This window comes from Uranotaenia lowii, chromosome 2 (assembly GCF_029784155.1).
Source record: "Uranotaenia lowii strain MFRU-FL chromosome 2, ASM2978415v1, whole genome shotgun sequence".
In the NCBI taxonomy this organism is placed as follows: domain Eukaryota; kingdom Metazoa; phylum Arthropoda; class Insecta; order Diptera; family Culicidae; genus Uranotaenia; species Uranotaenia lowii.
The window spans coordinates 405,683,852-405,697,996 of record NC_073692.1 but is presented as its reverse complement, the minus strand read 5'-3'; the positions used below and the strand labels follow the sequence as shown (position 1 = coordinate 405,697,996).

The window sequence follows — 14,145 nt, the reverse complement described above, 5'->3', positions numbered from 1 at the left end:
ATTGTATTATGTGCAAATTGGTTGCAATTCGGAGGAAAAATGAAATTATTTTTGTCCCTCTCATGCACTCTGTGAAATAGAATCTTATCTCCGAGTGTTCATTTAGTAAGATATTTCCTTCTTAGTTTGTGTATTGATCAAATGAAAATAAATGCTTCAACAAGTTTGTTTAATTCTATTGTCAAATGAAATCTTCTTATCAAAAAACAGTAAAAAAAAAAGTTAATCATCAACTTCGCTATAATCATTTTCACTACCATTGTCTTCGCTACCATCATCTTTGCTACGATCATCTTCGCTACCGTCATCTTCACCATTATCATGTACTCCGTCAGCATCTTCACCTCCAGCATCTTCATCACCAGCATCTTCACCACCAGCATCTTCATCATCATAATATTCAATATCAACATATTCACCAGCATACATTTCTTTATCGTCCATTAAGTCACCCAGAATCATTACCGATTCACGATCACCAGCTTGCTCCACAACTACATCAGTACTAGCTGATTCCGGTGCATCCATAGCTTCCACAGGATTCTCTTCGGTATACTTGATTCGCGAAGGGCGGGTTGCAGATCGGCGTAACTTCTTACTGGATGAACGGGGTTTGCAGTACCGGAACAAACGAGATCTGATGAAGTCCTCCAACTTTTGAGCAGTGTATGTTGGATCACCAATGCAGACTAGTTTGAGAAGAAGATGTAGAACGTTCCCAAACTCTCTGAAACCACGTTTCGATTTTTCGCCTCGGTTGATTCCGGTCCAGGTGAAGCGGGTCCAGAAATCTCTGGTAAATAAGCAATCCACAATCGTGTAGCACGCATTATTTCCATTCGAATGGTACGAACTCGGTGGAATGATTCGGGTGAAGTAAGTAAGCTGTAATTTAATTGATGAACGTTAATGGATTTGAAATCACAAAAAAGTTTACAGTTTAATCACAGACAAACATACAGGCACGGAACATACAGGCACGCAAAGGGGGAGAGGAGGGGTTGCAGGGTATTGCATGGTTAAAGTTATTTTAATATAAATATGTTAAAACATTAAAATTAATAATGAAAATTACAAACAACTATTAAAATTAAATCTCTCCCATTAATTGGCACAGATCAATGAACCACAGGCAATTGACCACAGTCTGTGGATGATTTGTAACATACTTTTTAGGTTAAATTTCTATACCTTACTGAAATTGAGCAATAAGGGCTCATTAGTGGTATGTGGTAAAGTTCAATTGCGCAATTCTGGACTGGATCACTTGAGCTGAATGATTTTTTTGAGGGAGAGGGGAGGGGGACAAAAACTGTGAAAAATAGTTGAAATTGTCTATACTTACATATTTATCACAAAGAGTTTGATTTCCCAGCTTCAAATTCCAGTCATGCAATTCACATTCATTGTTAATCCTTTTGTGATTTTCAACAGGGTCCTCAAATGGTTCAGACGACTCACTGGGATGTTTTGAGTGGATTTCCATCAGTGCGGCCAATCGTGCAAAATGATCCTCGAAGCATTTCTGTACTGTTGCTTCCATTGTAGTCTGAATAAACTGCTGCAAGTCCTTCTTCAACTCGCCGTACGTCACAGTATCGTTGCCACCTGTGGAGATCAAAATTGTGTGTGTGTAAGACACGTTTCAGTTGAACAAATATAAAATAAGGGCTGGTTGAAATATTACATCGTATTCCAGCATTGGAGCTTAGACTATGGAATCAATTAATTTTAAATATTTTGCATGATGGGTCATCCACAAATTACGTAAGCATTTATGGCGAAGAAAGGGTCAAACTTTTTGCTTAAAGGTCAAACAAAATAATTCTACATATATGAAAACAAAATCTATACAAATGAAGGCGAGGGGTCTAAAACACGGAAAATATGGGTATTTCATTATCAACGTAGTTTGTGGATGGTTCCAATCCGAGAAAGAGAGAGATAGCCTGACTCAATAATTCCTAGGACGAACAAACAGAAAATATATAAGGTCCAATCTGTGGAGAGAAAAACTCTTTGGGGAAGGGATCCACTTCGCAGATTGACACTTCCGAAGAAACACTTAAGAGCTTTTCTTGTTACGTAATGCTTCATCCGGCCCAAAAATGTAAACTTCATTACCTGCTATGACATGCTTATCCAAATTTCCGTAGCCAGTCGCCGAATCCGTCGAAAGAAAATATATATCATTTTGTGAACAATACATTGGTTCTACTTTCTGCTGCATGTAGTGCGTCGATGTTGTTTCTGAAAAAAAAACACGGACACAAATTAATAAATGGAGATTCCATATGAAAAGTATCCTTACCTGCAAACTGGTCTGGTGGTGTGGTGGCGGACTGATTGATGAACAGTGGTAGCGATGTAGTCTGCTTGTACGTTTCAGCTTGATGAACCTGAGGTGCGTTTCTCTGTGGCGTCACGATCGGTTGTTGAACCACCGGTAACGAGAGCGCTGAAGATGTTTGCGGCACTTGAATGAATGTTGCCTGCTCCAACGGAACGTGCGTAATCGAAAGTTGTGACGGGGACGGTGTTGTCTTTCGGCTCGGTAAATTTTGCGTTTGCTGATGGTCAAGTGCCGGCTTGAAGTTGCATTGTGGGTCACGGTTTGCGTTGGGTGGCGGATTCTGGAGCGCTGAAGGAAAAAGTGTTTACTTATTTGTGTCTTGAAAAACTTACTTTACTTTTCTTACCTGCACACATCAAATTGTAGTTCTTGGCATCAATCAGTTTTGGTTTCTTTTCTGGTTTTAATAACTTTTTCTTCCCTTCCACATCGGACACTTCCTTTCTCGCGAGCTCTTCCGCAGCTTTTTCAGCTGCTTTAAAGTTCCGGAGCTTTCTCCAAACGATTACGGGAATCCGCTTGGTTGGTCCGTTGAATTCGGAACCGCTTACGCGCAACCGCTCAATTTTTTCGACCGACAACTTTGGCCACATCAGCACGTTCTTTTGGATCCAGGAGGTCGGCACAGCCAACACCTGGAATTTATTATTTTCGATGAATTGCACCACGGCAAACATTTTTATCGCGCACAGCTAATAAACCAAAACAAAACTGTTCACAAGCGAAACCAGAATGTGTGGGTGATTTGCGCTTCCGTTTTGTTTACATGGCAAGCAACAGTGCTGCCAGAAGAAGTGAAATAGCTAGTAATAAAATTTAATTTTAATTTTGAATATGTTTCAAATGTAACTTCAAACTTAAGTTTCTTAAGTTACAAGGATTTATAAATTATGAAATGAAATTAAAAAGCATTATTTACTCTGTGATAGCATAAATGTTTGTTGTTATATTTGTTTAAACGTCGTGAATATATTTTTGACTGAAACAATGAAATTTGTCGCTATTTAAACAAAACTTGTAAACTGAAAAACAAAAAATAAGCTTGCAGCTCTGCTTGCCACTTGGAGATATATGCTATAAAATCGTATATAACTGCATTGATTCGTAATAATGTGCATGCAATCGTATACCTATGCGAATTAATTCGCATGGTTGATTTTCGCAGAACGTACTTGCTGGCAATCGTAAAAGAATACAAATTAGTTCAATAAAATCGTTTATGATAATGAGACATCAATGATTTAAATCGAATTTAAGGAGGCTTCAAAATGTTGGTCTATTTTTAGACATCGATGATGTGTTCTACGATTTAAAAGACTTTAGATATAGAAATATACGATTTGCTTTTGGTTTAATGTCTTTGAAGCAAATCCCCTTGAATTTATGTATTCCAGATAGCGTCGAGGAACCGTCATGAGCTGCAGATCGTAACATCAGGGGATCAAGTCCAGGTACTAACAATAACTTCATGAACGTTTAAAAAAATCAACAATCAGGCCAATAATAAATTACAGCAAAAAACGCATTTTTTTGAAATAATCTTATTTTTATTTTTTTTTTTGTGGATGAATAAACCAATTGGTTTAAAATCCAAAAAAAAAATAATAATCTTATTTTTATTCAACTGACGGAAAATAAGAGCCCTGCACTCAAGTCGCAAAAGACAACCAAATAAGTCGTCAAACTTTCCATATTGTTACGAAAAATGTCTTATATAAAGATATTCCCAATCGCATATTGAGTGAAAACCTACAAGATTACAACCTCAATCATCTATATGATGATGTAAATTGTCATAGTATATTCCAAAAAGAATCAGGGTAGTCGTACATGATTTGCATGACAAATCGTGCAAATCGTAATTCAATACAATCCACATCAAGAATATGTGTGCTAATGTACCTATATGGCCTCCAAAATAATACGTATATACTGGTTTTGCTGCATTATATACGATATATTTACACGTATATTTGCACGTATATTTGCGTTGCAAATTCGAAATACCCACCAAATGGTTGTCTGGGTTGTTGGCGGCGTACCACTCCATGGCCTTTTTACCGTAATGGCAAGATGCCAAATCCGGCCAAAACAGTACGGAACAACCGTGTTTCTTCAGGAAAGGCAGCAGATGTTTATTCAAACACTCTTTCACGTAAATTTCTTGATTGACTGTCCCGGAAGCTATGAAAATGCTGCTTTTCAAGCAACAGGTATAGATGGCTTGCCAAACCAGATATTTCTTTGCGAATTTTGACAGTTTCATGTGCTTGAAAATATCTGCTACCTTTCCCCTTCCTTTTGTTGTATAAAACTCCTGTCCCGGAAGCTGCTTGTAGTCGGCTTTGACGAAGGTTTCGTCGTCCATTACCACGCAGTCAAACTTCGTCAGCATCGTCGTGTACAGCCTCCGGGATCGCGCTTTGGCCGTCGTATTTTGTTTATCATCGCGATTTGGCGTCACTACCTTCTTGTTAGTCGAGGTTCGGCTCGTTTTTTGGCTTGATGCACGGTTGTAGACGATACACCCAGCTTATTTGTGGCATCTCGGAGAGAGAGGTTGAGGTTTCGCTTGAAACTACCGGCAACTCTCTTTGTTGTCTCAGCGGCTTCCGGTTTTCGATTTCCCCCCGATACAGACTTCCTGGCGGTCGACAAACGTTCCCCAAACACTTTAATTACATTTGTAACGGTTAATTTGGCATCTTTTAGCAATTTTGCCAGCTTTGCGTGCGAGTAGCTCAGATTTTCGCGATGTGCGAGCAAAATTTTGATACACTGCTTTTCTTTCTTGGACGGCATTTTGACAACTGAAGAGTGAATTCCAAAATCAAAATAGGAGTAACATTCTACACACACACCTTCAAAATAAGGGGTGTTCAGGTTTTATAAATGCAAATTGAAAGAAATACGTCAAGATATTGAGCAAATTTTGACCGTATCACCCTTTAACAACAGGGACTAAATAAAAATAACTAGTTATAAATATTTCATAGTGAATGTATCTGGTGTTAATTCAAGATTTGGTACAGGACTGGTATTGGACCCTACTCCAAATACCTATGTAAAGTATATTTTCCAGAAAAAAAGTATTATAGGTTTTAAACAATTGAAAAAACACAAAAATTTCTGTGACTAATTTCTCAAATATCTTCACTTCCAGTCAACACTGTCAGCGGAACAATAGTTAGAAATTTTATGTTTTAACATGATGTTTCTTTGCATAATGCTGACAAAAATTGTTAGGGATGCTCAATATAGATTCCTAATTATGACCATATGAAAATTCGCGTTTGGTTAGTATTGAATCAAAGTTTTGTGATTTCAGGTCTGAAAATTGAGCATCATAGTTGAAAGTGTACTATTTTTGGCTCCCTTACAAATTTTCCGAGTGTTCCCTTGATTTTCTTTTATTTTTGAAAAATATGTAGAATATTCATCAAAGCGATAATGATTTCTCTTAAAGCTTTGACTTGGACAGTTGAAAATTTTTTTTTTCTTATCTACTCTGATTCTCACTGTCTGTTTTACCACTGAAGAGCAAATACATTTCTATAACCTGTTGCAAATACTATTAGAATAATTGTAGATGGTAACTGTCAGTATGATTGTATGACGGGAGATTAAGAGTGGTTTGCGTAGGAGTGCCTTAAATCCGTGCCAGCAAATCGAATTATTTCTAATTTTCTGCATTTTTTGACAAAAGTAGGCTCTATATAACTCACCCTATATTTCCCGTAGCTCATAGATTTCAAATTAAAAAAAAATCCACCCCGTGAAGTAACTCATCATCCTAAGAGATCTTTGGGCGTTGTGTTTTTTTACAGTACTGTTTCTATTCCAGCCGTATGTGATAAGGCTATGATCATTTAGAATCTGGGCAGTTACAAACGTGTGTATTTTAAAAACTATTCATTTGAATGAAAAACTTTCTATGGAGGAAATGAAGGTGTTAATAGGTATGACATTTAATGTAAAAATATAAAAAAAAAATATTTATCAACGATTTCAAGAAATACTCTTACTTTTTCATAAAATCTCTTTTTTATCTTTGCACACCTTTTTTGTCATGTACTGATCTATTAGTCTACCACGGAAGCAAAACCTTTGCAAAATCATTGTATTTTTCACAAATTCACCTGGAAAAAGCAATTGGAATCTGGTTGCAACCTTTTCATGAGTAGGCATCTCGAAGAATTTGATCTCTTAAATCTGGTTTAACATAAATTTTTTTGTCCATCAGAACACATCTGTCATATTGCGTAAAAACCGGATGCACAGATTGCGATCTTTGGAACTGATAATTGTTAGTAATTTACTTAGTGTCTACTAGTCAGGCTACACTTTTTTCCTGCCAGGTATGGATTTTTTGCAGTCTTTGAAGTCTGCATTCAGTTATCCCCAATAACCATAGACTTTTAACCATATTTAAGATCAAGGGTTGCACTCCGATGGTTGGTTTGAACTTCGTGTGGATCCTGGCTCCTTAAACTTCTTAACCATTTGGTCCAAAAAAAAATCAGAAAAAATCAACAATTCATGAGCTTTCAAGTCAACAATGAAGAATTTTCGAGGCGCAAAATGCGTAAAAGGAGCAAATTTGTGCAAATTTATTTTTACCATGTTTTTTTGCATCGTAAATATCTCAAACACACGTTAACTTAAAAATCTATCAAAAATAGACAAGATAGTCCTTTTCATAATCAACACAACGCTACTAATGTTTTGCATATCCAAGCTCTTTTAACGTAGCTATCACCAAAATAAAGTGCCCGGATACTAAATGATCATAGCCTTAGAAACATCACAGCATGCGGGAATACCACACGTGTTGTAAAAACTCTTGAAGGCCACAGATCTTGAAATTTTTTCGCATGGTAAAGTTTTCAAAGTGTGCTAAAAGTGCCAAAATTTCTACCACTTTCTCCCAACACCAGTGAATTTACTCTGAGTGTTACGAAGTGTTCTAAAGATGCTGATATGTTAATTTTTTTTTCTGTGTTTTGATCAGAGGGACTGGATTTCTTGAGCTCTAAATGCATGGTGTGGACTCTGGTGCCAGTTTGTCTAAGCTTAAAAAATATCAATGGAATATTGATTTTATAGATTACTGTATCATTTATTAATTCACATATTGTTTTGTAGTAAATTTGGAAAAGGGTGAACGGGGTTCATTGCATCTCTCCTCCCGCGCGCCGGTGTTTCATATTTGATTCAAAAATTTTACAGATAAATTAAACAGCAATGTACGAATTGTTATAAATGGGAACTCAAAAGAAACCTGCTTTTTATAGTTTTGACATGGATTGGTGCATAATTAATTGAATTTTGGGAAATTAACTATCCTATGTTGAAAACTTCAAGTGGCGTGGGTGTTTTTTTTTCGTCAGTGATAGTGGAAAATTGAGTTGAATGTTCAAAACATGTACTGCAATAGTGCCGTGGGGAAGTGATAAAGTTTGCCAAAAGGATAAATATTGACTAGGCCCTGAAATTGTCAACAAAAGTGTTAAGATGAAATTTAAAAAATCGCGTCCTGAATGCGCAGATTTGGGAGAAGTGTTGTAGCGCTTCCAATATAGCGCATTTGCTTCCGGGGTTTTGGGTGCTTTCCAAGTGCGAAAGAAGCGAGTGTGCTCAATATGTGAATGTGTGTGTGCTGTATCGATGGATCTGTGTTGCATTGAGGACCGAAACACGTTCGACCATGTGGCGCAACAGCAGCAAACGAGGCAGCGAGCGCACCTTCATGAACAAGCTGAATCGAGTCTCGGGTGAGGAATATACAATATAACTCTTCTTCTCTTCTTTTTTCTTTTCATTTGTCTCGCACTCTGTGCACGTGGTTGCAGAAACAGATACCGCGCGCCTCGTACTGAGCTGTACTGAGTTAAAACCAATCGTAGCATGCGTGATTTTTTAAATTCGAAAGTGTTGTAGATATTCTAGGAGACGCGAGTGCCCTATTTGTTTTTTTGTTGGGTTTTAGGTTTCTTCTCTCTATGACTACTTCAAATTCAATAAATACGAAGGGACCATTCAAATATTACGTAACGCGTTTAGGGGGAGAGGTTTTAACAGCTTGTTACGTTCTGTATATTTTAGATACAAACACTGATAAGAAGAAGTTACGGTCGAAAATGAACGAAAATTGCGTTACGTAATATTTGAACGGTTCCCAACAGAACTTATCTGCATAGCTATCCTATCATAGGACTTATTATGTATGTATTTTAATATGACATTCGCTTGAACTTTAAGCACGGAAAACTAGACATTGGGAAAAACGTCGGATTTTTAATTCATACTTAGGAAGTTTGAAAGATGAATGATGTAAATGAGATGAAGAACATATATTACGTGTTACTCACAAACTGTTCGAATACAATGGTATTATTATCGTCTCGTTTTTTCTGGTGATCACTCATCTGTTTGAATCGATGTAAAAATAAGCCAAAATACGCCTTTTTTTTTGAAGAATTAAGTATAGCAATAAAATTAGAGCTGTGTCGCAAATTTGTGATATGAATTAGACTGTGATTTGAATACCCAATATGTATGTACATAAATATATAAAAAAAAATCAATCAGGTAAATCGTAAGCAAATAGAATTCTACAAATTTTAAAGATGTAACGTATTGCAATCTATACTAGATCTAATTTCACAAACACAAACATTTTGTTGATTTAGGGCATTGTCCCTTTTCTGTGAATAACTTGATTTGAAATTTGAATAATATGACATCATGATTTTGCCAGCCCTTTAAAAAGAAATCTTCATTCATATTTCAATGAAATTGATTTTTTTTTACTTGTCAATAGAAATTTATTACCAAAAAGAATTGAATTATCATCATTTAGCTTGGAATTTGAAAGTTTAATTGCTTCCAACAGCTTAAAATTGTGGAGTTGTCTTTTTAAACTCTGCTGTGAAATCATTACTAGAATTTTAATACAAATTATGACTGAGGGTGATTATCTTTCTGTTAACGATTTTCAGGGCTTGGTAAGGTCGGAACAAATTTCAAATCCTTCTTTTGTCACTCGGAGTTGGAACATTGCGAGCGGGTAGGAGGGGGGTTGGGGATTATTAAATTATTTAAAACACCAATAAATTGGAATAAATGGCACGGAAGCTTGTATGCAACAAGATTGCATACAATATCATTTCACAAAACCTAGAAATCAAGTAATTTGCTATCGAATAATTCAATAAATTCAAGAATACAAAGGGTCACAAAGATCCCATCTCACACAATTAGTTTTTTATTTGGTCTTGTACTCTTTCGAATATTTGATAAATTTTTCGAAATTCCTATGAAATACTTCAAACTTTATTTATTTTTCCCTTCGGATTTATTGGAAATGGTGACAAAAAAGAAATTGATATTTGTTCCAGCTATAGTATCATGTGCATAGTATCTATTGTATCAGAGTAAAATTCTCATTCATGTTCCATAATAGTTTATAGAAGTGCTGAAATACGAGGTGTTCAAGAACCTACATTCCATAGAATATTTACTGTTTTTTTATCCTGACTGATCATTCACAAAATAATATGATTTTTTTTTTCATCAATATTTTTAGGAACGGATAAATAGAGTTATAGTTTGGTACTGGTAAGATTTAAGGTTGCGTATTTAAGGTAAGAGTTTCACGGTGAGGTAAGATTTCATAATATTTCATCAATTTCATTTATTAAATAAATTATTTTTGAACGGCCACTCAGTTGCCAGCTGGGCAGGTATCTACACGTATGCGGAATACCTGTCGAAGATTCATAACACTGGAAATGTTATGAATTTTATACGGTTGCGAAACTGATTGTATCGTTCTACAAATAACACATACACATACACGTAACACTCATTACATAACAGTTCATACGAAGCCATGGTGTCGGGTATGCGACTGTTTGCATTGTAGATAGGCCGAACAATTGATCTAAAGAATGCAAATAAGCGCATACGTTGGCGAAACTGCGGTGAATCCGTGCACCCATGGTGGATTACCTACATACATACATACATACTGTATCATTTATTAATTCACACCTTAAACTGTGGCTCCAGAGAGGGCTTTAGAATTATTGAAATAGCCATATTCGAAATTCAACGATAAAGCGGTAAGGAGCCGTCCACGAATTACGTAAGCACATAGCGGGGGGATGGAGGGGTTTCACAGTTTCTAACTATCTCTAACAAAAGGGGGGGGGTGTTTCTAAAAATCTTACGTAAGAAATGTAACATTGATAATTCATCTTTGTCTGTGTGGCAGCGGCCTGAAGAATACTGCCACTGGGATACTGGTCCATGTCGTACGAGGCGACTTATCCAGTACTTCCCAGATACGTTTATCTCATATTTCTGTCTATTGGAAATCAATGAGGCTGTATCTGGAAGGGGGTGAAAATAGGTTAAGATCAATTATTGCATGCAGAGTTCAGAAGTTTTTCAAGTTCAAAACATTGGAAGAAAATTTTTTGAATCTAAATAAGTTTTGAATTCTTGCTAGTATTTTTGAACTTTTGTACGTATTTTCTCTCGAGAAGGGTATGCCAATAGTGCATATGTAGTACATGCATTTGCACAAGCTGTATTCTTCCATATTTTCTTGTTTTGCCAATTTGGAACATGATTTTTCATTTAACTAATCACTTTGCTCTCCTAGTAACTCCGTTTAATGAAATCTCTTCATAAGTGTTCAAATGTGAATCGCAAACGCACCGCTTACGGTCCCATTGCTTTTGGTTATCTGTTAATACTAACCGATTTGAAATCATAGAAGAATATGATCTAAAGTTATATCTGTTACATCAAGCGCAAAATTAGTGTATTTTCCTTAAAATGGAAAAGTGTTCAGTCCCTTTTATCTTTGGATTGGTAACAGAATTTTGTGGGGGTAAATGTCCTTTCATATAAAGATATTTAATTTTTAAAATTGCGTCATAGTTATTCAATCATTCAAGCCGTACAAATATCGTTTCCATGAAAAAAAATGTTCAAAAAAATATTTTCTTTTAAGTTGCCAAAGGCTCTAGAATTCCCTATCAAATCAATTTTTGGATCAAAACTTGTATCGCATGTCGACAGTCATATCTGTTTCACCTAATATATGTCACTTCTCTTGCATTGATACATGTTCCCTTAGCTTTAGAATGGTTATAGTGTTGAGAAGAGTCAAAGCTCTTCTAATATCGTACTCTGATATTTCATTATCATACGTCAATCCTGGTTCTGGAATCCACTGCTACAGCTTCGTGCAGTGTTAATATCGCTTGTTTCAAATTTGGCGTCACATAAACTCATTGTACTCGTATAACCAGAGCGCTAACTGGTCAGTTAAGTATTGGTCAGTACTATTGTACCTATATTTACCTTCCACTTAGTGTGTACATGTCCCTCTTTTGCCCGACTACATTTCTTTAATGTATGTCAAAATTTAACAAAGTAAGTTTAAAAAAAAGTCTTTATTTCCAATATTATGATTAAAAAAAGCTTTATTGCTTAAAAATCCCTATGTGGATTGGCTAAATGCCAACTTTGCCATTATAAAATCGTTTATTTGCCCTCTTTTTAGTATCCTGGTTAGAACATTTTCTGATCACTGTAAACTCAAATCTCCTGAATTTTGTAGTTGAGAATCAAAAATTTATTCATTTTAGCTCATATATGCCTGTTTTTTTCGTTTGCTAGGAAGCTAGGTACTCTCGGTATAAGTGTATCTAATTCTAAGAATTTAAACTAAAATAACGATCTGTTATTTTTCATCCAATGTGGTTATAAGCTTCAATGCTTCAAAATCCCTACGTGGATCGGCTTTATGTCCTAAATATTTACTTATTTTCTAATCCTTTTATGGTTTTCAGGTTTCTCAGGTATATGATGAAATCTGTAAAAAAAAGGCTAGGCACAATTTTCCCGTTTGTTTGGATAACGTGCCGCTATTAAGCCTACCCCTTTTCTGACACCTGATAGGGATGCTTAATATAGATTCTTAGCTATGTATGCCCGTATGAAAATCCGCGTTTGGTTAGTATTGAATCAAAGTTTTGTGAGTTTAGGTCTAAAAATTGAACATCATAAGAAGTGTATTCGAAAAAAATGCAACACTTTGTTTTGTGAATAACTAACGTCTGTCACTTGTCATTTTTGTCATTTTTGTCATTTTTGTCATTTTTGTCATTTTTGTCATTTTTGTCATTTTTGTCGTTTTTTTTCATTTTTGTCATTTTTCTCATTTTTGTCATTTTTGTCATTTTTGTCATTTTTGTCATTTTTGTCATTTTTGTCATTTTTGTCATTTTGTCATTTTTGTCATTTTTGTCATTTTTGTCATTTTTGTCATTTTTGTCATTTTTGTCATTTTTGTCATTTTTGTCATTTTTGTCATTTTTGTCATTTTTGTCATTTTTGTCATTTTTGTCATTTTTGTCATTTTTGTCATTTTTGTCATTTTTGTCATTTTTGTCATTTTTGTCATTTTTGTCATTTTTGTCATTTTTGTCATTTTTGTCATTTTTGTCATTTTTGTCATTTTTGTCATTTTTGTCATTTTTGTCATTTTTGTCATTTTTGTCATTTTTGTCATTTTTGTCATTTTTGTCATTTTTGTCATTTTTGTCATTTTTGTCATTTTTGTCATTTTTGTCATTTTTGTCATTTTTGTCATTTTTGTCATTTTTGTCATTTTTGTCATTTTTGCCATTTTTATAGTTTTTTCTCAAGTTCAAGTGTTCAGGTGGATTATTATAAATTTAGTTTTAAATGAAGAGGGGAAGTTTGAGAGCTTGATGGCTATATAATGTCATCTTTTATTCTCGAAACTTTTGGTTAGAATCAAATTTCTGGTCAAAAACGGTTTATTGAAAAAATAATTAAACAACAGGAAATTTCTATAAATCACCAAGTTAGTGGTGGCGTGGCTCGAGAAACTTTTTTTTTTTTTTTTAAATATGTCTTTATTTGTATCAATTCATCATTACATTTATATTACATTTTTTTCATTAAATTAGGTGTTCAGCTCAATAATGAACTGTTCAGAGCCCTATAGTTAACTAGATATTAAAAATTTATTTGTAAGAATTAAATTTGCTTAGCGCAATTAAGAATTTAATGTAGGAGAACATCCTGTAATGGCAAAAATATTTTAAACTTAAAACTAAACACTATCCTAAAATTAAACTAGTTATAAAGAGAACGAATCTCTGCGATGGAAGACTGCATCGATTTGCCTCTGAAGTTGGAGATGATTTTGTTGGCCATCTCTTCGATCGATTCAATGCCCGCAATCCGATGAAGATCTTCGGTGCTGTGCCAAGGTGGAAGCCGCAAAATCATTTTCAGAACCTTGTTCTGAATCCTCTGGATGGCTTTCTTCCTCGTCGCGCAGCAGCTAGACCAAATCGGAACTGCATACATTATCGCTGGTCGAAACACTTGTTTGTAGATAAGTAACTTATTTCGCAGACACAACTTGGATTTCCTGTTGATGAGAGAATAAAGAGATTTAGTATATTTATTACACTTAGATTGAATATCTTCAATGTGATTTTTAAAAGTAAGATTCCGATCAAGTGTAAGTCCCAAGTACTTCACGTGATCAGACCATTCTAATGAAACCCCATTAAAAGTTATGGAATGATTTTCATTAGGTTTTAAAAAATTTGCTCTTGGCTTATGGGGAAATAAAATAAGTTGAGTTTTGGAAGCGTTAGGAGAAATTTTCCACATTTTCAAGTAATTCAAAAAGGAATTTAAATTTTGTTGCAATCTACTGCGTACCACCCGTA

The 14,145-nt window shown here is 35.1% G+C and overlaps 1 protein-coding gene across 1 annotated transcript; it reads right to left on the bottom strand.

Annotated features, from left to right (window-relative positions):
* Positions 1–222: 222 nt before the first annotated feature.
* On the bottom strand, positions 223–2,993 carry LOC129743365 (uncharacterized). Its single transcript, XM_055735350.1, has 3 exons — positions 2,125–2,993; positions 1,346–1,608; positions 223–885 (listed from the first exon to the last, which is right to left on the bottom strand). The coding sequence occupies exons 1-3, from the start codon at positions 2,228–2,230 to the stop codon at positions 223–225; spliced, it is 1,032 nt and encodes a 343-aa protein (XP_055591325.1). The 5' UTR covers positions 2,231–2,993.
* Between the last annotated feature and the right edge of the window lie 11,152 nt (positions 2,994–14,145).

Bases quoted from the DNA above. Each gene is read 5' to 3' on its own strand.
- LOC129743365 (XM_055735350.1), bottom strand. From the start codon at position 2,230: ATGCAGCAGAAAGTAGAACCAATGTATTGTTCACAAAATGATATATAT. The intron at 1,609-2,124 runs GTAATGAAGTTT...TGATCTCCACAG, and splicing joins GGATAAGCATGTCATAGCAG to GTGGCAACGATACTGTGACG. The intron at 886-1,345 runs GTAAGTATAGAC...ATTAAATTACAG, and splicing joins AAACTCTTTGTGATAAATAT to CTTACTTACTTCACCCGAAT.